The 27,769-nt window shown below is 37.1% G+C and overlaps 3 protein-coding genes across 3 annotated transcripts; 2 read left to right on the top strand and 1 right to left on the bottom strand.

Moving 5' to 3' along the window:
- Positions 1-274: 274 nt before the first annotated feature.
- On the top strand, positions 275-9,464 carry LOC112561476 (INO80 complex subunit B-like). Its single transcript, XM_025234001.1, has 11 exons — positions 275-301; positions 1,003-1,209; positions 4,072-4,132; positions 4,472-4,628; positions 4,816-4,904; positions 5,207-5,373; positions 5,907-5,955; positions 6,317-6,417; positions 6,799-6,855; positions 8,260-8,375; positions 8,757-9,464. Exons 1-11 carry the CDS (start codon positions 275-277, stop codon positions 8,932-8,934), a joined length of 1,209 nt encoding a protein of 402 aa, XP_025089786.1. The 3' UTR covers positions 8,935-9,464.
- Positions 9,465-9,609: 145 nt separating this feature from the next.
- On the bottom strand, positions 9,610-12,306 carry LOC112562824. Its single transcript, XM_025236357.1, has 3 exons — positions 11,279-12,306; positions 10,820-10,969; positions 9,610-10,572 (listed from the first exon to the last, which is right to left on the bottom strand). The coding sequence occupies exons 1-3, from the start codon at positions 11,645-11,647 to the stop codon at positions 10,192-10,194; spliced, it is 900 nt and encodes a 299-aa protein (XP_025092142.1). The 5' UTR covers positions 11,648-12,306; the 3' UTR covers positions 9,610-10,191.
- A 52-nt stretch (positions 12,307-12,358) lies between these two features.
- Positions 12,359-27,732, top strand: LOC112562821 (calpain-9-like). Its single transcript, XM_025236347.1, has 12 exons — positions 12,359-12,706; positions 12,896-13,036; positions 14,530-14,670; positions 15,128-15,321; positions 15,812-15,980; positions 20,156-20,236; positions 21,137-21,225; positions 21,713-21,885; positions 22,350-22,466; positions 23,260-23,396; positions 23,757-23,968; positions 24,152-27,732. Exons 1-12 carry the CDS (start codon positions 12,506-12,508, stop codon positions 24,165-24,167), a joined length of 1,671 nt encoding a protein of 556 aa, XP_025092132.1. The 5' UTR covers positions 12,359-12,505; the 3' UTR covers positions 24,168-27,732.
- Positions 27,733-27,769: the final 37 nt, after the last annotated feature.

Here is a 27,769-nt window from a genome sequence, read left to right as displayed (position 1 = left end):
CCAATAGTTTGTCCACGAACTTATATTACTGGACTGCTGGCAGACGATTTTTTTTTCCAGTTAACTACTAAAACAAAGCATGCTACAAAGCTTCCGGTTTCGTCACATTTCAGAATAACTACTAGGACGAGGCATGATACTACAAAGCTTCCGGTTTAGTCACATTCTTTGTTTAGGCTTGCCGAGACTAATAGCGGAGAACTTGGCCAGAGGCCAAGTGTTGGTCTTGGCAGACAGACAGCAATCTACCTATATACACATCCGTAGTACTACTATGAGACGGGACATCCGGGCTACGTGGGTATTGTCGAAGTTACTGCTAGTTCTACAGCTTTAAAAAAAAAATCATTTTGAACACATGTTGACATTGTCGCTTCAGAAATTCCTCTATGAAAAGCAATGGTGGGCTGTGGGGGTTGGGGGAAGAGCGAGATAGAACCTAGACACCACCGCAATGCTTATTCACCTCTTAACAAGAAATGGTCGACGCTTGGTCTCGTGCTGTTAAATGTGGTCCGAGGTGTACATGCACTCACCACGGAAAGCCCTACAGGATATGGGGCATCACATGAGAAGTACAGAATACTCTTGCTAGATACATTTATCTAATAATGAAAACTGACTGTTTGTGGATCTATACCTATGTGCGAATCCAGAGACAGACTGAGTGAGAAAGGGAAGGGACAATAACAATAAAAATTGTTTATATACCGGGCTGGCAGGAAACAAAGCAAACAGCAACAGGTTTTTTTCACATGTAACTTTTGCCCCAGAAAGAGGGAGACTAAGCTGAATTCTTAAATTACCATAACAGCGAAAACGTACGAGTTAAAGAGAGACACCCAATAAGCATGCATACTAGGTTAGCGCGATTCGAAATGGAGGAGCTGGGGTATACATTCAGCACCCTGACAGACATGGGCAGACAGTGGCCATAGCAACAGGCTCGGACTGCATCAACTACAGAGCCGAAGCTGAAGCCCTGCTGTGACCTGTGAACAGCATCAGCAGCAGGAGAGCAAGGTCAGACTCACAGGTGGTCAAATCGCCAACAATAACCGGCTACCTAAGCTGACAGCAGCATTGAAAATTACTAATTGCCTAAAAATTATACTGCAGTGGATAGCTTCACACTGTGGTATTGAAGGCAATGACCAGGCTGACAGAATGGCAAAATTAGGAGCTGAAGCAAGGCAGGACGAAAACAAGGTCAGTCGATCTAACAGAAATGAAAACCATTATCAAGGCCTTGCACAGACCACCCTAACCGCCAGACAGATACCACCGTCTGTCCAGATTAGACCAGGTGATAATTTTCCACCCCAGGACAAGGCCCAACAGACTAAAGCACCACCAATACCAATACCAATACTGGAAGTTACATCATTATGTCTGGCATCTCCAATCTCCCTCGACATCAAACTGTACGGACCTGTGAATGTTCTTCAGATGACTGACAGTTTCATCTCGAGAGCTGACCTCCAAATGTAACAAACATAGTCGAACGACAACTTAAAGGGAGAACCGGGAGGTTAAAATATGTAAAAGGTAGTAATTATTAACTCATTTTTACAGAATGTTCCTCGAGTCAGACGAAGTATCTACAAAAAAGATTCAAGGATTTATTCTTTATGCAAAGTCAGTGCTGTCCACATCTTTGTCAATAATGAGGCGACTTGAATGTATTTGTTGGAGTAGATGGTAGGAGGAAGGATATATAGTAGGATCCTAGCTCCGAGCATGGATTTCTTGTTCTGTAGGGAAGCAGAGTGGGAGGATCGATGTTTTGCCACACCTAGTTGCCGAGGATGTGACCCCGTTTGCAGTCATTTGTTCCAATGCAGACGACTCCTGTGGTAGCTTGTGTTTGTGGCACATGCAGTGTCTTTAGGTCTGCCAATAATTTGTCTTTGCTTAAGAGAGAGTGACAGTACTTGGCAGGGTGCACTGGGCTCTACTGCCAACAGAACCGCTCATGATGAGGATGCTATGTTTTGATGCATGCCAGAATTGTGGCTTTTTTGTGGGTATGTTCTGTCATTCTCTGGAAGACTGAGGCCCTTTGGCTGATCTTCCTCGACATACGACTGATAATTTAAAGGACAAACGCCAGGGTGTTAGATGATACTATAAAGTCATCAAACATGTCCATGGTTTAATTGCACTCGTCATCCTTTACCTCAGGAGTGGGTAACGTCTGGCCCAAATCATTTTATCTGCCCCGCTAATTTAAGTAATTATTTGAGCTTTTTCATAGCAACATAAATTTCTATTAAGTGAATCATATTAACAATGTAAATTTTAAAGGACAAGGAATGAACGTCTATTGTGTGATAGACAGGACACATATGAATTTAGAACATTACAGGATAGATATTATGTTCCTCCTCGGATGCCCGTGGCCTATATGGACAGTTTGGGAGAATTATGCATGCATGTCGGTTGTTGATACGCGTATTGCGTCTTCGACCATGTACATATGGTCATACAATGGAAAAACGATCGTCGAATTTCCTCCGTACCTTGTACACAGTTGTAAACAGTTCAGGCTTACAAATGTTTAACATTATCCTTTCATGGGTTTCCAAAGTACAAATGAAAAAGCTTTGGCTGGTAACAATTCGTTTGGGTTTATGAGTCTGTGAACGTGCACAAGCATATATGTCTGTGTGTGTAGACTGTATAGACACTTTGTGTTTCTCATGAAAAGGTTCCCCACCTTTGCGTCCTCCGCCAGGAATATGGGATTCATTATTGTCAATGTCACTGCAGACATGACTCTTGCGAAACAAGTTGATCTATAGCTGTCAGTGTGCCTATTATGAGCTACGCAAGATCAGCGCCATCCGTCACACCCTGTCTACGCGGGCTACCAATTTATTAACGTACTCCTGTCTGTGCGTTTGTTCTATCCAGCCTTGTTTACTGCAGCTCGATCTTGCTTGCTGGCTGTCCTGCACACATTCTTCACAAACTCCAGGAAGTACGTACAGAACTCTGCTGTACATCTGTGCTTAGGACTATAGGAAATGGGATCATGCCACCCTCTCCTTCGTTTTCTGCTCTGGCTACCCATCCGTTCTGGCGTCCAGTACAAACTGTCCGTGCTGTGTTTTATAATTTAAATTCTTGCCTGCGGCCTGCCCGGATTACTTCTCTGAACTGCTCTTCCCTTACGTCCCAGCTAGAACGTCTGATGATCGTCTCTTTACTCTTCCTGTCATCAGAACAACAACAATGGCCACAGGATTTTTAGTTATTGTGCAGCGAAACAATTAATGGATCTGATCTCCCTTTCCATATCCGCCACCTTTACCCACTATTGAATCATTAAACGTGCACTGAAAACGCACGTACATCGTCCGTGAGCATTACTCCAAATATCCTTTCCCACAAAACTAGTTATTTTTCACACCCTTCCCTGCTCGTCTTCCTTTTGCAATATCATGTTACTCTCATGCAGTGCTTCTTTGGTTCATTTTTGCGTTTTCTGTATTTTATTCTTTCATAAATTGTTAGTAATGTTGTTTATTCTTTTATTGTTTATATGTTATTTGTTTTCCTGTCTCTCGTATGCTGTCCATGTTATGTTCTTAGGCGCTAAGAGCATGCTTTTTAGGAGTGTGAGCATGAGATTTACAAATTTTACATTTATTATTATTTTCTGTATAGCATGTAAGCACTTTCATGTGTCCATGTTGAGGAGAGTATATGAAAGGGAAGGTACTCTGAAGGAGATACATGCAACGAATTTTGCTGTGTAGGTTTCTGTGTGATAAATTGATGAATTCGATTTGAAATACGCTTAAATTATTTTTGTAATGCACATTTTTAATAAGGTTACTTCGAATTATTTGTAGAAATAATATGTATCCCATACATGTACCAGTAGAATCTACAACTTTACTGTTACTGTTTATAGTCCTTGGTGACTGTGTACAATCTGTAGCACAATGTGCTATGTAGTGTTGCGTTAAAATTCAAGTTCGTATTTATAAAAGAACGAATACACTTAGCCACTTAAAGAAAATGAGATTAACATTTAATTATTTAAATCATTTTTTTTTATAGAAAGGGAAAATGGGCAAACGTAAAGAAACACAAGCTACAAACGAGGATGACCCAACCACAGGTATTTATAAAAAGTGTATTTTTTTTGTTACTTGACTGTTTAAACCTGTAATTTAAGGTAATGTGAAGTTTCTTTTTTAATTTATTTTATAAATATTTGGTAAAATTTGATTTTGTTTTGGCTTCATGATCTGTTTATTTAGAGACTTCCATAAGTATGAACATGTTGCCACCAGTTGTGGATCAAATGTTTTTGATGTTGGCAGTTATTTAAGCGTAATTTGTTAGAACTTGAAATGGGTACAAATAAGCCAGGACGACAAGATCATACATAGGAACCAGTTAGTGGTTATATATTTATTAAAACACATCTCAGTAATGTGTTTACAAATATTTCTAGATCCACTGCACAGAAAGCACAAGAAGCATAAAAAGAAGCACAAACATCGGCGATCAGAACTAGAGGAACCAGGTGCAGGTTCTCCAGAAGTGACTTCTCCTAAAACCTCTATCAAACTCAGACTGAAAATTGGTGGAGAGACGCTTGGAACCAAAAAGTAAATGATCTTCCTTGTCAGTTTATCTTGTGTGATATATTCTTAGTTTTTGACTGAGCATAAAGTACTAACAAACAGAACTAGTAGTCTGTCCATTAAAATATGCATTATCTCTGGTTTTACTCTTTTTATCATTATGCTTTCACTATCTAAAAATTAATATGAAGCCATTGTTATTTGCCTACAGCGTTACTTCAATTGATCCAGCATCCAGATCTAGTTATGAAGACACACAGGATGATGCTATCATCAATGTCACAGATGACCAGTGGGATTGTAAGTTTAAGTAACAGATATGTCTATGTTCAGCTTATGTAAAAGAATTGTTGTTATTTTGTAAATGCAGAAAATAGTAATCGTGTTAAGAATCACATATGAATAACATCTTTGAGTGGATCAGTAGCTATGAAGGATTGATAAAGCTCTGAAGTCTTGGCACTGAGTTATTTTATCTTTTTGGATGCTTGATGTCAGCCATGAATTTTGTAAAGAAATATAAGTAAAGGTTTAAGAAATTCATTCCGCTGTCACCACTTCTTGTACTTATGCACAACTTGAACACCATCATTGTGTTTCAGCTTCTTCTGGGTTTGGTGGCCAAGGAGAAGGATCAGGAAGCCAGAAAAAATTTGAAGGCAGTTCTGATGAAGAACAGGCATGGCTGGATGCACTGGAAGCAGGAGAGCTAGACGACTATGGGGAGATTCCCAAGACACGTGATCCAAGCCTTCTTACAGTGCGACAGGTGTGTTGTAAAAATTAATCATCATTTGTAGTCTATTTCTAATTTGTTCCATTTGCTGGAAGCTGAGAATTTGTAAAGTAACTGCTTCTTCATGATTTCATTTTTAGTAACATTACTTTTTTGTAATCAAATAATGGTACATCTGGTAAGGCTCCAATAGGAAGCAAAGTTGTGGGAGATGGGGCTGTAGGTACGCAGGTGGTTTATGTAGGAAATTTATAGGGAGAGGTTGGGTGTAGGGAAGGGGTTCATTTATACAGCTGTCTCTTGCATCCACAATCAGGCATTACAATACAAGCATAGAGTCTTACACCATAAGTTTGAAAAGTCCACTCCATTATCATAAAGTGTTTTCATACCCACAGCTGTCTTTTATACTTAATGAATGTATTCACATGTTCTTCAGCATTTAATGAAACATTGTTAAGGGGCATTTTGGTGAAATCTAAGATTAAATATTAAATGGTAAGTGAGGCATCAAAGCACTTCTTTCATTCTTTCACCTTCAGAATTTGTTTAAAAATTTTTGACAGAGGGCACTTTTGCATGGCCATCAGGTGGAGCTGCAGCAACTTCCATCAGGTTTGTCAAAAGTTTACAGATAAATGGGGGTAAATTATCTATTTTACTATAGATGAACTGAAGTGGAGAAGTAGGCAGACAAATTTCCGCTTTATACCAGAACAGTTTTTGTGTTGCATACATCCAAGAACTTTCTTCTGAACTTGGTTTTGGCAGAAACTATGAAAAATGAAGATGGCCTATTGCAATACTACTACCACCACCACGACTACCACAAAACATGTCATCTTCTATCGTCCAGCATTATTTCATGTGTCGTGCATAGAGTTGGCGTGGTAAATTCCAAATTAACTTAGCTTGAACCTGAAAATCTTGATAAAAATGCACTTATGGCAAATGGCATGTTGACTTCTTCTTCTAGGTTACAAGACAGTAGAGCTGACAGAAGAACAGTTACAGCGACGGCAACAACGTGCAAAGAAACGACGTCAGCAAGCTCATGAGAAGAGGGAAAAAGACAAAGTCAGTCTTATCAAATGTGTCTAATAGATTTGTTTGGAAGATTTTAAGAAAACTACATGCACCTCTTTTTATTTATTGTCTGATTTTTTTTTCTTTTTTCAAGTGGAACCTTTAAGTATTTTGGTTTATGTTTTTTTGGTAGTCATTTAATAATAATAATAAATGTTTACTTATAGTGTCTTATCAACAAAGGCAGACTAAATGTTCTAACAATGAGGAAATCACTTGAGTATACACTTATCAGCAGGCATTAGATGCTTCTTACAAATTCATTCTCCATCATTCAAATCATATCTGATCTGTTTCTTTCTAACACACACACACAGATACCTTTGTTTTGTTTTTTTATTTAACCAAACTGAGATGGCAATATGTTTGCAGAAACAAACATTGGAAAGACTGCTGAAAAAACAAGAAACAAAGAGTAAAGGACCCAAGGTACAGGACAGAGAATGTTATTCCTAACAGATACCTTTCATAGTTAATGTATGGTTGTGAGGACACATGCATTTTCACAAATTTGGATGTGGGAATTCATTCTGGTGTATAAAAGGTTATGTGTATGTCTAGGCTGCATATGATATACCACGGAAGGACAAAGCTCTGTAGTTGAAAATTACAGTTACGTGATGTCAGCTAGTGTTACCTTCTTTGCTGTGCCAGGCTTCAGATAGGAGAAATTTGTTAGACACTCATTTTCCTTCTCAGGCCCCACTATTTGGAATTCTCTGCCCCTTTCTCTTCAAACTCTTCATTCACAGCCTCCAAATGGGGCTTCATAACCCATCTCTTTAAGAAATATCTTTCATAATCAGTACAGTTCCACTCACTCTTGGAGGAGAGTGATATCCTTTCGCCTAACTGGCTAGAGGGTGACTGCTCTCCCTCACTTTTAATATTTGCCTGTTGATCTGGGCAAAGTTTAGTGCCTAATGTTCATCAGTACATCTGTTACGATATTTGCTACGTTCCTGTGTGGATTTCTGTTACTGCACCACTTTTCTTCTTTTCCTGTGCTATTTAATTTGTACTGTCACATCTGCGCCATCTTGCCATTACTTGGATTTTAGATTTACACTCTACACATCGGCAGTGTCGACTTCAAACTCTACCTTCTGGCAGCTGCTTCAGAAAGATTTGATGTCGAGCTATCACAGCAAGCTTTTCGTGCAATACAGGCAACTCTGCAATGACTGACATCAGGTATCTTCATGACGCTCAGTTTACAATGACCGTTACCTGTCACAAGAGTTGTGTTGATGGAATGATATGTCTATATGCGAAGTTGGGCCAATGCACCAACGATTGTGAGATGACCTTCCATACAAATGTCGTAATAACTTTCAGATATTTTTGGATGCAGAACTTGACTGACTCAAAGATTCCATGCATTGGCAAGGCTGCATTGACCGCGTTCTTTAGTGTGCCTAACCTTCCATTGTCTTCCTTTTATCATTTACTGGTCAGCCCAGAGAGTGTGACCTATCTCGGCCATAATGCTGCACGTTACAAGTGCACAAATTAAATTCTTCATTTTCATTCATGCACTTAGTTGGTGTCATCTGTTTGCTGATCTTTGTTTCTTCTTTACTTATTATGACTGTTTGCTTGTAGTTTTTTGTGTGTAGTGCTTTGCTCACATACACACAGGGGAATGTGTTTTACATATTATTCTTGTGGACTGGCTATGTGTGTTATGTAGTTTGTTTTTTTAAATTTTCATCATGCTTATTTTATTTGGTCATATTCTCATATAATTCTCAATATCTTGTATTCCTGTTGTTGAAAGATTTATGTTGAAAAATTAGTCTTGTCATTATGAACTTTTTGTTTTAATTGTAGGGTCGGGGGTCAAAACGAACCAATATCCCACGCGTGCGATATCTGAACAACATGGATGGAATTTCTGTATCGATTCCACAAGGATATCCCTTTCCATTTCCAGCCAAAGTAGCAGCGTGAGCATTCTTATTTGAATCTTTTATAGGTCCTGACAGCTATTACTCATTTCTGCACCTAATTCGACCATCTTTAAAAATTTTTTTTAATTTTAGATAATTCTAGATTCCATTAGCCCCATTTTATTTTTGAAGTAAAAACATCACAAAATAGGTAAAAATGCATTGTGAAAAGTACATCAATTTATTATTATTCACTAAGTCATGAAACAGATCACGATGCGAGTTGCCAGGATTAAGGGGTTCAAATGAGTATAAACGCATCTTGAGGATCCAGCTGTCAGAGGCAGAAATGCATTAATTCACCTCAGCTGTCAGTATCTAGTTGATATGATACTTGTTTAAACACTATTACATATTTTTGTCCCTTTTCTTTTTTAGGTTACCTAAACCACCAGTTTTGTGTGGAGTGGAGGGTTGCACGAACGTCAAATTGTACACCTGCTCCAAGACCAAAGTGCCACTTTGTAGTTTAAAATGCTACCAAAAAAATCTGACAAAGGCAGAGGCAGCAGGACAAAATGTTCACAACGCAGAATTTCCTCTTGCAGCCACATAATCTAGCAACTATGTTGTGAGAAACAAATGTGTGACATAGCATGACCAAATTTTTGGTTTGGGGAAGATACAGTTCTGGCAGCTGATGAATACATGGATGGTATGGATGTGAAAGATGTCTTGACTGAAATTTATCATATACCAGGAGTGTTCAGACACTTGCTCTGATATTCAAATTAAAGTAATCAGTAAGTGAGATAAGAGCTGGAAATATGCTGTTATTAAAAACAGCTGGATGTAGCTCATGCTTATTGATTTAAACAAAATATTTAATGTATCCCAGCTTTTAATAGTAGTGATGACAGTCTGCTCTTGATTGCTATTAATTTTGCCTTTGGGATGCCTCATTGCAAAAGATCAGTAAAAGAAGATAAAGTTCACTGAGTGATGATAATACAGACTGAAAGATTTCACAAAAGACTGTTGAAAATTTTATCTTGTGATCTTAAAGAGTAATAAGTGATGGCCTATGCTTGTTGTGATGTTTGTGAGCAGACTGATTTCCCAATAAATGTCAAAGTGCATTTTTAAGCCATGTATTTGTTGTACTTAAGTCATCTTAAAGGCCAACATAAGTTAAAAAAAAAAGTGTGGGGGGGGGGGCCTAAACTGAATTCACTTGATAGTGGTAAGCTTTTCTCCAAATCAAAATTTAGTAGGATAGCATTCTCCATCATTGCCATCTACACTGTGTTATTCTGTTACTGAATGGGTGCATTAGAGTTAATTTTTACAATTGTTTTATTGTAAATAAAGTATAAACACATTTCTCAAAGATAAACTTCTGTAAATGTTTATTTGATCGATGGTTAATTTCCAGCATTGCATTTTTATTTTATAGTGATCATGATAACCTAAAGAGTCACGTCTGATATTGCATGAAGCTTAGCAGTCTGTGTAATACATTTGCTACCATGACAAAAAAAGACATTTTTTTTTTTAAACTCCAAAACTGTTTGGTAGCTTTTATAGTTATGGAGTTTACTTTGTCACAACACAAAAATTAATAAATCCTCTGAATATGTGAAAAGAAAGAATGACCCATGACTTCAAATGCTGATAACTAAATATATGATAAATCATATGATGTGTGCACAAAAGATGTTCACTGCTGATGGGTGAAAGTGCAAAATGAAAAATATAAAGAATGATTACTCCTAGTGACAACAAAAGTAACCAGTCAAGAAGAGGACAAGTTAATTACTAAATCAGTAACATAATGCTTTTGATACCACAATAAATAACACATTTACTCTGTTTAATCATTGTCAATCGGACACTCCATTTTCATGTTTATGGTACTTACAAAGTCTGCATATTTAAAAGTGTTCAGAAGCTGCTCCTCTTGTTCAATCTTCAATTCTTTTTTTATGTTCTTCACATAGTCTATCTGCTGTTCAAATTTTGTAATTTGTTCCTCTTGGTTCTGCACCTCCCTTTTTTTGACATCGGCATTTAAAGTTTGATGATGTTCATGAAATTCCTCTCTCTTGTCAGATAGTGCTTCTCTTTTGATTATCGTTATCTTGGCACACTCTTTCTGCTGCTGAGCTTCATAAATCGGCTCTTCAGTCTCCAGCTCCCTTTTAAAGTTACTAATCTTGCCATTCATATTCTGTTGTGCAGTGTTGAATACCAGCTAAAAATGGGAAAGAGTCATTATACCATCTTATTTTGAAGATAAAAATAAAGTAATGATTATTTAAAAGCTTATTTAGGCTCCAAGGGATAATTTCAACAATTAATGAAATATTTCTTAATGAGCTTCCATAATTTTTGAATATTTGTTCTTATTCAGATTTACACACCTATCTATGAAGTGAATAATTCTAGGTTCAAGGCATTAAAGAGAAGACTTCCATAAACAAAACATGAATAATTCTTACAAGTGGTACAAGGTAAATGACTTGTGGCAGACTGGTTTCCACCCCAGATCGGTCATGTAATCCCTGCGCATCTTGGCAGTGAGTGCTAGCCAAACTCCTCATATCTTTGAGCTCTTTTCCTTCTAAAGATGCCAGCAATTCGCTCATCACCTGCAATTATTTAAAGACAAGTGGTGTGAATTAACCTTGATGATGCAACATAATTTTAATGTCACAATTTTGTGCATGTTAATGCAACTCTTAAAAGGGAATGAAAACATTGCTCAAAATTAGCATAGTGGTGGGCACTTCAAATGTTGAGCAAACTAATAGAAATAGGACTGAAGTATTTGTATTGGCTGTACTCTTTCAGGACGTCGCTTTCAAGTACAGCATATAATTTGTGCAACTTTTTAAAGCAAATGCAAAGATGTTTTCTCAAGTATATGTAAAATCCAACAGTGCACTGCTGCTACTGACCCGTTTCTTATGTCGGCGTTTCACTGAAGCTGACTGTTGGTCTAAGATTTCTTGCTTTCGTTTTCTAGATGCTTCATTATGGTGGAATATTGTTGGTATTGCTCCAGGTACAAGATCTGCCTTGAACTTGAAGCCAAATGTATTAGCCAATCGTAACTTATCTGGGAAGCATGAAGGTTCAAAGTGTTTAGAGCACAAGACGTCACAATCCTTCGGCTGCCAAAGTCTTTTTGTTTTCACATCCATACGGTTTACTTTCAAGGTCCATGCTTTCCTCAAGGCTTTATCCCTTGGAAAAGAGTGAAAGCTGAAGGGTGTTCCCAGTCCATTCTTTTCATGGCACCCAACTGCTGCACACTGACGTGGCATTGTAATAACTGACGTTCGTTCACAGAACGCAAAGAACTTACACTACAGTTTAATTTTGATTCAAATGTATGCGTCTTCTATTCTAAGCTTTTGTATCTGTGAGTGACGTCACTACATGAGTCTTTTTTAGGGCAGTTGGCAAAATCCTTTTCTGCTAATAATCGGTTCAGAATGCAAAAATAGCGAAAATAAACTTTCCAATAAACATGATGCTTTGGCTACTGAACTCTAACGGAGGGTATCGTGCAAAGGCAATCGCTGCAAAAGGTTTCTGTCCATGTTACGTGCACACCTGATGCAGCAGACAACCAATTTTTGGCGACTAACAATAATCAGCGAATAGTCACTCCTGACTTCCTGACTCTCAGTCTCTGTCACTTCTCCTGCTCGCCGACAGCTCGATCTTCGTCTGCTCGCCCAGGAGAACGACGATGAAGAAGTGGTATAAACTAGACCTTCATGTGAAGTCCGAGATAGCTGCAAGTAAATAATTGTTGAAGCCGTGAAATTAATCCCAGTTTGACCTCTAAACCTTTACTTTTAAACTCCACTTTTGAAGTCTGACTCGACATTGTGATGATGATAGTCCTATAAGACTCTAAAACACACACGCACACTTGAGCTGCTGTAAACAGCTCGTTGAATCGACCTTCCCCCGGAAGTACTTCTCTTCAGTTTTGAGGGTTTGCGCATGCGCATTGTGAACGTGTACGCTGACGACGGTGTGTGTGGAAATCCCGAGAGAAATACTGTAGTCATCCAAGTTTTTCTTTATCTGGGATGAGACAGGAAGCTGCTCACGGAAGAGAAGTACACGTCCTAGCATGGATTCTGCAAACTTAAAGGATTTCTTATGACATGGGTTGCGGAAGTAGTTCGCAGTCTGAAGCAGAACCACAGAAGCCGAGGCTCCTTGTCGAGCGCGCAGAGTCTGTTGATCGTCATGGAAATGGCAGCGTACCTTCTGCAAGGAAAAATGGCGGTATTGTCAACAATAATGTCCCAAAAACAGCACTAACACACCTACGAGCAGTCGAGGATGAAGAGTTACACATTTCCGTAAGACATTTATTCAATTTAAAAAAAACAAAACAATTAACCTTCCAAATCAGTGTTATTGATTTGTCATATATAATTACAATTGGAGGATTATGATTCATCGTGTTTTGATTTATTCAGTATGGCTTATTTATATCTTTAAAAAGTTTCAGTGCCTTAATTGTCAGTATGTAATGTTTGGGTCGTCAGAATCCAGATGATGTTCAGCTAATATTGGACAACCTTCAAGACGGTGAGCTCTTCTGCGACCCAGACTTTACCCCAGGTTACTCAGCACTTTTCTGCACAGCTGGTCACAGTGATGGTGGTATCATGTGGCTTAGACCTCAGGTATAACAAGTATCAAGTAGGCTGGGTGATTTATAGTTTGCCAAGGTACATACTGGTGTGGGAATCTTCTTTACAATAACATTAATGGCAAATTCTTTCGAATGGCTTTTTCCATCCATCAGCCACAGATTATATATTGACTTTTTCAATATTTTTTTTAAATTCTTTTATTGATGACATCCTTTCTCCATTATTTCAGTATTTTTAATTTAAGAAATTGATTGATTGATGATTTTAGGCAAGAGGAATATATCATAATGTTTGCGTACTTTTCCCTGTCCTGTTTTCTGTGTACACTAATGAGCTTACTAATAACAGTGCTGCTCCAAAACCTGTGAAATATGTAGAGGACATAGCCATAGAGGTTTACCTCAGAGATGAGTAGTCACTGACACAGTATCTTGCCTTCATTGGGGTGGGGGAGTAGGACTGGTTTGATCACAGCTTCTGGAGCTGAATATTGGAAAAACAGAGGAGATGGCCTTTGGTAAAGGACCTGATGAAATAGATGACACTACCCTTCTCTCTCCATCATTCAAATCAAGGGATAACTGGTGCAGAAGGCTACCAGTTGTTAAGTACCATGACACAGTCATAGATGAAGGACTCCACTTCTGTAATCATGCTAACCATGTGTACAAAAACACCCAGCAGTGACTGTACCTTTTAAGGAAACTCTGCAGCTTCAATGTCAGCTGTGGAGTGCTGAAGGCAGCATACATGTCCCTTGTTAGAAGCATTCTCACTTTTAATATCGCTGTCTGGAATGACCCACCTCCTTATCAAAGACGAGGCAAAGCTAGTCCATCATCAACCAGCATAACACAACTGCCACTCTCTGACATGAATTCCCATGTAGTCAGAAAGATTGCAGGTCATTAGTGCAGACCCTACACATCTTTTCCATCCCAACTTTTATCTACTTACTGCTAGCAGGCAGAGCAAAGTGCCACTTAGCTGTAAAAATGCTGCAGAGGTCCTTTTTATCTGCAGTCATCACTATCCTCAATAAAAGGCACCAAAACTTATAGGGTTATGTTGTATTTTTTAGCATTATTTTGTTTTTTGGGTTGGGGTGGGTGTTATTTGTATATGAGAGGGGGAGAGAGTGTGTGTGATCAACATGTGATATGTTGTTTGTGTTCTTGTGTAAGCCAAAGGCAAATTTCTGTTCTGGCCTGTGTTTTATTTAGACAATAAACGTTTATTGATAAATACTTCTTAATGCTTTGCCATCACTGTAATAATAATTTAAACTTAAAATATAATTATTATGTAAAACTTGAACAACGAAGTGAAAGACAGTATATAAATAACAGATATAAATATTATTTGTCAGTAGGTACCAAAGTGGATAATAAACACACATCAGGAGACACTTTCTCTTTAATTTGCATAACTTTGACTTTCTTATTCATTTCCAACTATGTCATTAAACATAAAAGTACATGGTACATTTTAAATGTCATAATGATGGTATTATCTCTCTTTAGGAGCTTCTAGAGGAAGGACAAATTCCAGAATTGATGGTGGATGGAGTGACACGAGATGACATAAAGCAGGGCATTCTGGGAGATTGCTGGTTTCTTTCTTCGTGTGCTGCAGTTTCACAAAATGAGGCATGCATGAGGAAGGCAAGTGTAATTTGTCTGATGTTCTTCTTTTAGGATATTCTGGTATTCTTACTCTTTTAAATTCTCCTTAATGTTTTTAGGATTCTCAGATGCAGGTAGAAAGCTATCATGACCTTTTATAAAGCTGCAGTTATTTACTATATACAGTCAGATTTTCTTATTCTTTGTGTGTATGCAGCCAGAATGAAGATACAAGATTATGCTTTGTAGTTTGTCTTAGGAAGAGGCGACATACATTAACTTTCAGAACATAAGGAAACTGTTTCATGCTTCACCTTTTTATTATTTTTTATTTTCCTTTATCATATGTGTATTTTAAGTTTATTTGAATGCAACACATAAATGCATATGCACAACACATAAATGCATATGCACATAATTTACTACAGAAATACTGAATTACTTTTAAAGTTGTATTTAACCTGAACTTATCATGATATTTATATTTCTTTTATAGGTTCTACCCAGTAATCAAAAATTGTGTGGTGAGAACTATAAGGGTGTTGTGTGCTTTAATTTTTGGCGGTTTGGAGAGTGGCGCCCAGTGCATATTGATGACCGTCTACCATGTATAGACAAGAAGCTCATTTATGGACATAGCAGTGACCCCAGAGAGTATTGGGTAGCACTTATCGAGAAAGCTTATGCAAAGTAAGTAGTAAAGGTCAAGGGCCTTTTCTTAATTGGACACACATCGTCAGATATATGACTATGCTGTTTCAGTGTTTGCATTGTGGACGTTTAAACAAAAGGATATTTTAGCCATATATTGGACAATATGTTTGTTATGAAAATTTTTAATGCTGGAATAAAAGCTGTGTTTGAGAACTAGAGGTTTGAGACTTCAATCACTGACCCATATTATTAAATACATCCCCAAAATTAAAAATGTATTCTAATTTCAGTCTCTACTGGTCAGTTATTTTGAAGACCATTGTTAGTTCCTTAGAGATTTACTGAAGCACTTTGAAAGAGTTGTATGCAAGCAAAATGTTTGATCAGTTGATCAGTATGAAACTCCTTTACATTTTGTTGGGCTTAGCACACACTATGCGATAAATTAAGGCTGGAATATGTGGAAAATATTGTTGAAATGTGAAGCACTATTAAGTTGTGAACTGTGTTGATGTATTTTGTACAGGCTTCATGGAAGTTATGAGGCTGTTGAAGGTGGTATAACAATGGATGCCCTGGTAGACTTGACTGGAGGCTTAGCAGAGCGATATGATGTCAAAGAATATGACCCTACCATATATCATCTTATTCTTCATGCTCATAGATCTGGTGCTTTCATTGCCTGTGCCAAAAAGGTAGTAAAAAAACCAACAAAAAACAGTGTATTTATTTTCAATTGTAATTTTCTTAAATGGGTGGTTTTCACGTGACGTCATCAGTTTTTGCGAGCTGCTTCAGCGGCCATTTTTCTTACCCTACTAAAGCAGTGGTTACGGAAGCTTGCTGGCAACTGATCGGTTATCATGGTCGTCTGCGGTATAAAAGGATGCGGAAACAAGCCCTGCAGTAAACGAAATGTTCCTCTAGATGTATCTTTTCATAAGATACCCAAAATTATTTTGAATCAAGGCGACGAAACAAGAAAACTTACAGAAGAACGATGTCGTCTGCTTTACCGAAAGGATATTACAACAGAAGAGAAGTGGAACAAAATACTTATCTGTTCGAAACACTTTGTTGGCGGTAAGAAACCAGACTTTTTCCAAATTGCTAAAGTATTTAACGTTGTTCTGCATGTTGTACACATTGTGATAAATATTTTCTTCATTGTAGGTTGGTGACCGTTCACGTGATTTGAGTGAACATCAAAACAAGACTTTCATTATGCATGACCACGACTAATAAACTATAGCTATAGAGAGAGAGGATAAAAAGTGTTATATCTACTTCATTATTTTTCTTTTTAGACGTGTATTTGGTTTATTTTGTTTCAGTGCTGATTATTATTATTTTTTTGTAGTTAATATCACAAAGATGTAATTCATGGGTTGTTTTATTCTTGTGTCTAGGAAAGCCAGCATATGTGAATTTCCGGAGCAGCCCTTCGTGGCTTCCCACTCTACACTTGGGACATGAGCGATCAAGTACTTGCTCAGAAGCTGAGACTTCGAAAAACAGGTATTTGAGGCTTGTGTCTCGCAAAAGAAGTAATGCATCTGTCCCTACTCTACATACTGCAAGCAAGAAGCGAAAATCAATCAGCAGTGAGACAAGCCAGGAAGAAAAATTATGTGAAAGTGATTTTGGTTGCTCAAGTGCTTTCGAAGAAAGTTTACATGGTGACATAGAAGATTCATGTTCAAATGATCAGAACACTCAAACAGATTTGACTGGACTAAATATAGATGCAATCATGCAGGACTCTGAGACCAGACTTCTTGATTCAGTTAAAAACAGACAACATTGTTCTATTTATGAAAGACAGTTGTATGTTGAAGATGAAGCTAAAGTTCCATTCTACACGGGACTTCCTTCATTGGCAGTAATGGACCTTATTTTCAGAACGGTAGAGCCATACATGTCTAATCAAACACAGTCACTGTCCAAAGAGCAAGAGTTTTTGCTGTGTTTAATTAAGATCAGACTGAACTACCAATTCCAGGATATAGGGTATCAGCTGAAAGTATCCGTGTCAACTGTGCAAAGGAGTTTTCATAGAACTCTTGATGTACTTGTAGCACGGTTGTCTTTTTTGTTGCACTGGCCTTCAAGAGAAGCTCTGAAACTGTCTATGCCTATGCGCTTTAGAGAAAACTTTAAAGATAAAGTTGCTGTTATTGTTGACTGTTTTGAACTTGAAGCACAGAAACCCTTAGGCCAAACCAATCAGATCCAAGTTTATTCCAACTATAAAAAATATCATTCTGCCAAATATCTGATTGGGATCACACCACAAGGTTCAATCAGCTACATTTCAGATGCATTTGGTGGCAGGGCTTCAGACAAACACATCATTGAAAATACTTCTTTGTTGTCCAACTTGTTACCAGGAGATGTAATTATGGCCGACAGAGGTTTCAACATTGAAGATGAAGTTCTTTTTTTATCAAGCTAAATTAATAATTCCAGATTTTACCCATGGGAAAAAGCAACTTCACTACAAGTTGAAAATTTCGAGAAAAATAGCCTCTGTACGAATTCACGTTGAGAGAGTTATAGGCTTTGTTCGCAGAAAGTTTGGAATTTTGCAGTCTAAAGTGCCTATTGACCTGATGGCAACAAAGCCTGGTGATGATAATCCAGTCATAGACAAAATAGTTCGGCTTTGTTGCTGCATTGTAAATTTACATAAATCCATAGTGCCTATTGAGTAGCTATAGTGCAATTTTTTAGTTTGAAATCAGCATTTATTTTCAGAATGCATGCTTGCAATCTGTATATGTTTACATTACCAGAGAAGTTATTCTCAGATATAAAATGCACAATTATCTTACTGTAGTTCCTTTTCTTTCGCACTTTATTTATAATAGCATGACGATATCCAACTGATCAGATAAGTTACTTGGTAAGTTGATGTGAAACTGTGAACAATATAGAATTTGTTCTTTGCTGGAGATGTTATGCTTTGTATGATGTTGATCAAAATATTTGCTGTTGACAGAATATTGTTAATATTTTTTGCTTATTAACAGGCTACTCAAACATGTATAATTGAATCAAATGTTATTGTCATTTGAATGCAAATGCCGTTTGCTTCCTCAGAAGCTAATTCAGAGCAATATTGATGCCAGAGCTTCTTTGTGGATTTTAGATTACCTAACCAGTTCTTAGTAATCCATATCAGTGATGTTATTTAGATTGGGATTTTGATATGAATTCTTTCTTACCCTGTAATGATTTTTTTATGTTATGTTCTGTCAGCAGACACAAAAATTGTCTGAAAAGAATTAATAAATATGCATTTGAATGTGCAAAAGTTCTTGTTTGATGTTAAAGAAGAAAGAAAGAAAAAGTGTGACTGGAGAGGGAGAGATTGGGGTAGCAAGCAATGAGTGAGAGGAGGTGAAACTGGACACTTAATGAAGGGGAGGAGGATTGTGTTTCTTATTGAAGGGAGAAGCCACTGCCGGGACAGTGTGTTTTAATAGGGAGAAGAGAAAAGGATTCGGAGAGAGGTGGACGCTTGTTTAAGAGTAGAGAGCCATTTGCTAGACAGTGTGTCTCACTAGTGTGTAAGAGATCGAGTACATTTTAGTTTGGAGGTTGTGTTAGTCGAAGTGTGATTGCCAAGACAGTGAGTTTTAATAGTAGATTCCGTGGACTTTTGTGATTGTGTTAGAAGAACCATTGCCAAGACAGTGAGTTTTAATAGTGTGCAAGGAGTTCGGTGGACTTGGTAAATGTGTTTGACGAAAGGAAGAGCCATTGTTATAGTGACTGTGTTTTCATAGGGTTTTTCTATTTTTATTTGTTTTTGGTTTTTTTTAATCAATAAACATAGGCAGACGCGTATAGGCAAAATCGTTTTGTTTATTTGAGTGAAAGAGCACGCAATTGTCCGACTCCGCTGGTGTGCTCGAGAGACGCTAGCGGTGTCGTGACACAAGCCGATATAGAGCCGCTGAAGAAACGCGAAGCGTTAGGGAAGGAAGATGGCGGACAGCGCCTTGTTGCTAACGTGTGTATCACGTGAGTGAAAACGACCCATTGTCCATTGCTTTTTGGTTGGCATCCAGTTAGGCGAGAGTGTCATCTGCTAATATAAGGCATTTCAACCGACATTCTGAGAGTTTAGTTGATGATGATAAAGTGCTTATATTATGCAACATCACTACAAAGTAGGTCGCAGCTGATTGACAAGCAACAAATAAAAATAAAATACTTTGAAAACACTGGATAATAATATAACGCTGACATTAAACATATTTAGTGACTGAGCCACTAAAGAATACACAGGTAATGAAAGCAAAAATGAGATATTAAGTGTAAAAGAATAGATACAACAAATAAAATACTATGTAGAACTGAATTGTGTTAATGTATAAATGGTAACAAAGTGAGTACAAGAGATCAAATATAATAGTTATCAAAGATGTTTTCAGTGAGTGAATACTACCTTTGAATCAGAATAGCGAATGTGATATGGAAGAGCATTCCACTATCTAGAAAAAAGGAGAAGATACATTGTTCAGATGAGACTGTCTTTGAAGGAGGAATGATTAGAACACGAGAGTCAGATAAGAAGAGGTTTGAGGCAGGAGTGTGGTGACAGACAAAAGATCAGAAAAATAGAGAGGGTAGGAGTCAGTAAAAAATCCATAGCGTTGAGAGCTTATAGTCAATCCTTGCTTTCATTTGATGTCAATAAAGAGAAAATCAGCGTATTTTCAAAGGTAAATATGTAGTAAACAAGGTGATAATTTCAAATAATAGTTACTTGATCTTAACTGTAACAGTTTTGAAACCTGTGATTACAGATTTTATTATTCATTCTTGTTTTGGACTTTCAACTATATGATTCCTTTGACAGGGTGATTGGAGAACCAGCATGAATGCTGAGGGAAATGGACTAGTACCTGGACATGCCTACACTGTCACAGGTGTTACAAAGGTAAAGTTTTAAGTAATTTTTTAATAAAATATTTTAACTTATCCACTGTCTAAGGAAAACAGACATTTTAACCATAGAGTGCCAGTCATGGCTCAAAAATATGTTGTGTTCAAATACGTACTCCTGTCAACCCGCAATCAAGACAGCCATAATTGACACACTCCTTTAAAGGGAATTTCTTAAACATTTAAATGATGTAATTTGCAAGAAATATAATTTGTTTTCTTGTTGTAAATGCAAATGAAAGATGATAAGTAAATGGACTGGAGAGTTACTATTATCAGATTAGATCATGAGGCAGAAAATTAAGAAAAAATTATTTACATAATATACACAAATAAAACAGATGTAAACAGATACCACATGCAGAGAAAGAATAGTGTGTGCCTGAGACAAGAGCTGAACCCAGGACAGCCAACCCTTACTGTATTGGTGACAGGTGCTAATTATTGCACCACCAGACTGCCCACACAATATACACAAACACCAAGTGTCAAATAATTTAACACTTTAGTAGAATCCAAATATTTCTTACATTTTCATTTTTGGATGCTGTAATGCAAATCAAAATGAGCAACCAGCAGCTGTCTTAAACATTACTTGATCTACCTCATTGGTAACCTAGTTTAACTCTTCAAGGGAGGAATTAAATTCAGTTTAAAGTAATCCTTTAGGGAAGTAACAGTTTCTTCTCTTTTTCATTTTCACCAAGTGTGATGTGTTTTGTAACAGTTTGCATGATGGGCTTTTATGTTTTGTGACACTATCCAGTTCAAAACAGTCACTGCACTTGTCAAGACATTTACTTCTTTGGGAGCAAAATTCAAGTAAAGGATTAACTTGAAAAGATGACATCGTCCTACTGTGAGTAGCTACCACCCTCCTAATTCTATTTTTTAGATTCAACATGAGATGGGAGAAGAAAAGTTGCTGCGCTTACGGAATCCATGGGGAGACTCGACCGAGTGGAGAGGGTCGTGGAGTGATAAGTGTGTTAATGTAACTTTTCTCTCTTTAGTTGAGACAGACTTTTAAATCACCATTTTTCAGAGCTGTCACAAAAAGCAGTTTACATTTTTCATCTTTGAACTGTAGAATTAAAAGCCATTTCACAGCGATTGCTAACAGGATTAAAACTAGCGCACTTTGGTATGAATAAAAGATACAACAATTTCAGTGCTGACACCAAAGGATCATTTTATCAGTGAGTGACTTTTCACTGAATGGAGGAATAAGCCAGCAAACAAATGCAAGATGAAAAATAACAAACAGACAAAACCATCATCACCAGAAATGTTTGAATGAACATGTCAGACAAACCTCTAAAAGGCCATAGATCTTTAGTAGGATTTTTTGTCAGCAAACATTATTTTAAATAGAAAGATAGTGTTAGTTTTGCTGAATGTAAATTGGTTACCATGCTGAACCTTTGAAAGAATAGCAATGAAATATAAAGCAATCATGTGGTCTTCTTAGCGATGTTAACTGGCAGTGGGTGGATGAGGCAACAAAGCAGAAGATTCAGGTGGACTCCCGTGATGATGGAGAGTTTTGGATAGCATTCCGGGACTTTTGCCACCATTTTCAGGAAGTGACCATCTGTTTGTTGGGTCCAGACTTTGATGGCGATGGTGTTTCTGATGCTGTGGGTGAGTGATTTAGCTGTCAGGGTATTATATCTTGCATCAGGCCTGAATGTTTGCTGCTGACCAATGGCTGGACTTGTATTTATTTTTGAAGCATTTGATAATCAAGAAATATCTTCTTTTCTAAGTAAGGAACTACTGCATTCAAAAGCTGAATACATTTTGTGGAAAGCTACCTTGAAATTTATGTCTTACATAGCTCCGTGCTGCAGTTAATGGTCTTTTAACTGATAATTGTAATGCAGGGAAGACTAACAGTTTTGGTTTTACACAAATATGACTTTTTTTTTTAGAAAACTTTGTGTGTGCACACCTATGTAGCTCTGTCATTAAAGTCACAACATTATCATTAGTAGTAGCAGTAGTAGAAGCAATACCATATAGAATCTAAACTTTTCTCAAGTTGTCCGGCAGCACAATAGTAGAAGAAGAGGATAAATCACAGGTTTTTTCCCATGCATGTGCAGGTCACATGGAGACCATTATTGGGGAATGGGTGATTGGAGAGTCTGCTGGAGGTTCAAGAAACAACTTGGAGATGTTTGCCACTAACCCTCAGTTTCTGCTCACTCTGCGTGAAGCAGGTTAGTGCTGCGTTCATTGTTTTTGTGAACACTCAAGATCATGTATAAGGTTGGTTTTGTGCATGTGTGTGTGAGAAAGAGAGAGAAGGAAGTAATAACTAAGCTCCAAATGCCTTGCATGCTTGTCAATATTGCCACATCATGTGCCGACCATTTTCACAAAGGAAGTAGTCTTGGAAAGTAATCAGAATCATGGTTTAAGAGAGACAACTAGCAAGTCAATTTGCAGCTACTTAACTACATGAAGTGAGTGATTTGGAATAGATCATTTCTGTATTGCATAAAAACTCTCCAAAGCAATGTTTGTGTCTTTCACCAAACGACTTTGTTGCGTTAACCATAGGCAGTTACAGTCGGACCTCGATAAGTCGAACTCAAAGGGACCTGAAAAAAAATTTGACTTACGGAGTTTTCGAGTTAGGGAAAAAGCGTAATAGGCGCAGGTATTTGGCCAGGAACTAACAATTAATTTGATATAGGGAAGTTTTCGATTTAGGGAAGGTCGACTTATCGAGGTCCGACTGTACAATCATTCTGGTTTACAAAGTGTGCCTGTCTCTTACATTCTTACATGCTTATAATGGAGTACAGCTCAAGAACTCTAGTGTTCAGCATGGAATAAAATCTGCTAGATTTATGCACCTTACATAATGAAGGGAACGAAATCAAACCCTAAAATCTTGTACACTAAAACCATGCTGGAATTTAATGGCCTTTGGTGACTATCTACAAATGTCATGTGAATATTAATGTTAATTTACTACTTCTCGCAGTATTTCTCTATTTTTCTTAGACAAGTTCAACTTCGAAACTGATGATGCAGAATTTGAAGGCAAATGCATCATTGTTATATCCCTCATGCAAGAAATAAAGCAAACATTGCGTCGATCCAGACCCAAGAGTCTGCAAATTGGTTTCAGCATCTACAAGGTATGAAAAGCTTCTCTGCTTATTATTTTTCTTAGACCGTGTCAATTAATAGTAAAGTGCCGATCATGTTTATGTGGTAGATATCATCATCATTTTGAATTCCCTGTATCATAAACATTTTGCATTCTGGGACACTTTCCAGCACTGCAGTAGAGATTGTAAATTCCTTGGTTCAGATCTTGTTTCTGGTTTTTCTCTACACCTCTTCACAATGTTACCCATTAGAGTTTTCTTTGGGTGTGCTGGCTTCTTTTATTTCTCCTTTTATTTCCCCCCGTCTTGCCAAATATCCAGAAGGTGGAAACACTTTTCAATAAACACACCAAACTAATCCTTTCACATTTCTCTCCATGGTTGTAGACAAATACACCAGAGAGGAAACTGCCATCTCGACACTTCCGATACAACCCAGATTGTGGAAAAAATGGTGTATACATCAATTTTCGTGAAGTCAGTGGGCGATTTGAGCTGGAACCTGGAACCTACATCATTATTCCATCCACATTTCACCCCAACTATGCTGCAACTTTCATGCTCAGGGTGTTTGGAGAAAAACCCTTCTCACTTTCAGGGTAAGCATGTTGATGATGATGATGATGAATTTTAAAAAAAATTTGCAAGTGTAGCAAGCTGCACTTTGCAGAGTTCACTAAGTTATCCCAACATTTGCATGTGGCTAAATCTCTTGCCACTGGTAGTTACTCGAAGAAATGAATTTTACCATCAAAAACGGTTATTTCTTTCCACTTTTGCAGACCTCTGCCACCCTGAAGTCATCATCAAAGCTGGAAGCTGAAAAGAATTTGCTTTGCACAAATGTAGTCTCCTTCAAATAGGCTTTGGTATTTGAGACAGTGATATCATTAATTCTTCTTGGAAATACTGGAAAGAAAATCTATAAATTTTATCTAATGGTATGACCACTTTAGTATTACCTTCTCTTGCCAACCAGTGGCATTTAGATACAAACTGCTGAGCGCCAACCGCCCCACCTCCGCCCACCAAACTTAGTATTCAGCAAGTCTCCTGAAGAAGTGACTGCTCAGATTATTTTCTAAAATTCTGACAAGTGTTGAAGATTGTGAAAGTTGTTTTCTAATTTTCTGTGATAATCCTTTTTTTCCTTTTTGCATTATGTAATATATAATATTACCAGTTGTTCATGTTGAATGATTATGGTGGTGGGTATAAATAAGCATTCTTGTGATAACATTTGTTGAATGGTGCAAGTTTTATTAAATGGACAGCTAGTCTTTTGTTATGAAGATGTTAATTGTTGACTGACTATGTGCAATGTCAGTTTCTGTCAGCCAAAGTGAAATCAAGAAACTATTTTCATAACTGACGACAGTGTGAAATGTGCACCAATATTTTACATGGTACTTATAAACCCTTTGACATATCCTTAACTCAACATTTCAAATTCTGTACTGTAATTGTGTACTTTTCACTACATGTATAGTGTATGATGTCAGGGACGATTGTGATTCTCATTGTATTTTCTTTTTGCATGCAGGTCACAATACTACAGCTATTTTTTTTTTACATAAATAACAATACTTTAGGATTAATATTATTGATAATGCACCAGATAATAAAAACTTCCTTAAAACAAAAGAAAAAGTAAGCAGTATTTCTGCATAAATTATAAAATGTGATCAAATTTGAAAAAAAAATACAAAAATATCTTGATATAAAATATTTCACTGCTGAAATTTAGAATTACCAAACTGCTTTCCAGACTTACAGCATTCCTGATCCCCTCTCAGAAATGAAATTGTTCTGAAATTGGCAAAGTACGCAGATAAGCTGAATAGTTTCTTTTGTCGCTTTGACTGCCATGATTTTAGATGATAGAAATAAGCTGAAAGGTTCTTATTAGTGTTTCAAAAGATGAAAGTGGAGAGGGGGATTTAATGTCTTTTCAGAAGAGTAGGTGTGCTGACAACTTCTTAAAATGCGCACTCAAAAGGTATCTGGTCCTGGCAAAGTAGAACCTGCTATCCCAAGGAACTGTGCTGACCAACTCGCCAAAATTTTATGTAGTATTTTCAAGTTGTTTCTTTCGAGCTTTAGATTCACAAACCCTAACCCTTACGCTTGAAAACTTCCTGCATAGTGCCAGTTCCAAAGAAAATCCTGATGTTAGAATTAAATGATTTACCCCCTTGTTGCATTAACCTCTGCTGTAATGAAAGTTTTTGAAAAGCTTGTACCCAAACGCTTTCTAGTCCTGGTTCAGAACGCATTAGGACTACAACAGTTTGCCTATAGAACTAAATGTAGTGTAGTGTTTCATGTCTTAAATAGAATTTACCCACATCTGGAGAACCCAAACACCTGTATTTGTCTAATGTTCTTTTACTTTTCCAATGCTTTCAATACAGTGCAATGTCATTTGCTTGTTCAAAAACTAATTTGGATGAATGTTGATACCAGAACTTCTCCATGGATCTTAGACTATCTGACCAACAGACCTCAGTTTAGAAGAATTTCTAGAGATGTCATTTCTGATACTCTGTACAGTGTACACCAATACTGATGCTCCACAAGGGACTGTACTGTCTCCTTTTATGTTTGCCCTGTACTCAGGAACAAAAACTGCCCTGTAATTAAATTTGCAAACGACACCGGACTTGCAGGACTGATTTCCAATGATGAGGACTCCTACTACAGACAGGAGATTGAACATTTTCTACATGGTGTGATGACAGTTATTTCGGGTTAAACGTTCAGAAAACAAAAGAAATTATTGTAGATTTCAGGAAAGATGGCTGATTTTGATGACATACTCATTACTCTGTACTTGAAAAGGTGAGCAAGATAAAATGCCACCTTCCAAATGAAAGATGTTTTTGAAAAAAAAATTAATGCATAAAAATAATCTAGATAATGTGTGCTGTTTTCATGCAGTAGTTAATTGTAAAGAAACATTAACTTGTAGAACACGTTCACTGGCAAATACCTCACTTGTGGCAAATGTATCACTTTTTGCCACATCATTGTTGGTTAGCAGTTTTACTAGTTTTAGAATTGTAACAGTGAAATCTAAATCAAATGTTCTTGAAGAAAAAACTATTCATCTGTATAGAACTTGAATCCTGGGTATGTGTTTAAAAATTTTATTATTGTCTTAAAAAGTGTAACAGTTTTTCTTGTGTTTACAGGTTTTTGCATGCTGACAAACTGTATTAGTAGATGGAATCAAATCAACCTGATCTATGTAAATAGCTATTGACACTTCGCATGTTTGCAAATTTGAAGTTTTTGTGATTTAAAGTAGTCTATTTTTATCAGAGGATGCTACATTTTGTTTCTTTTTTGACTAAGTTGTGCAGAGTCTAAAGTTATTTGCTTATGGTTTTCTTTGCTATGTACTTCAGAACTGAAATGTAATGGCAGCTACAGGTAACATCCTCAAACACAATCGTAAGACATGACAATATTTTTCATTTCCTTGAATATTTACACATCAAAGATTTTGTTGTTTCCATATTTGCATCTTATCTATAGGATTTGACTTTAAAAAAATGTTTTTCCTGAACAAAGTTGCAGGTGTTCTACAACTTAAGCATGCCTACACTGTGATGTATTTTTCTGTGTTGTAATCAGGCATCCACTTAGCGGTAAAAACGTCTCATTGCATCTGTAATACGCACACATTCTGCATGTGGCACCTGTTTACAGGACTATAGCTTGCTGTTATGTAGTCTTAGTTATTGATAGCAAACTCTTTCTTCATCCTCTCCTATTTATGGCGAGAAACACCGGATGGTGTCCTATAAAATACCTGTAGTCTATTGATGTATTGTCAACCTTGATGAAGATATTGAGAGTTTGATACTAATTGGAATATGAGCTGTTCCACATTTTGACCAACATGCAAGTGTACATAGAAAGTGTCAGATGTATTTGGAACATGATCAAGAAATTTTTTTTTTGTCAGACGATGTTTCTGCAACAAATGAATTTGAATTACCCTTTTGGTAAGTGACATAAAAAAGTGTGTTGCCATGCTTTGGTAAAAAGTCCAGTGTACAGTCAAAAAATGGTATGATGATATGCTATAAAATGAGACTGAGGCTGTGTTTTCTTGGACCTTGCAAGTTTATCAACTTCTCAAAATTTCTTTGCACAAAACAACCCTGGTGTCTTGGGTAGTAGAGCTTCAAGAATTCAGTCTGGTTTATTTATGTAGGTTTCAACAATATTTTGGCCTATAGGTCGTGAAAAGTAAAACCACAACAGCTTGTACACAACTAGTAAACTGATTAAATAATTGCAAATAGTTAAGACCAAAGTCCATAATAAAGTAAATAAACATGTTTTGAACAAACAATCTTGTTTATTAAGAGTATGTTTGGAGAAAGCAG

Source organism: Pomacea canaliculata, linkage group LG4 (genome assembly GCF_003073045.1).
Source record: "Pomacea canaliculata isolate SZHN2017 linkage group LG4, ASM307304v1, whole genome shotgun sequence".
Taxonomy (NCBI): domain Eukaryota; kingdom Metazoa; phylum Mollusca; class Gastropoda; order Architaenioglossa; family Ampullariidae; genus Pomacea; species Pomacea canaliculata.
Note: the sequence above shows the minus strand (reverse complement) of the source record. Positions and strands in the feature narration are given on the sequence as shown.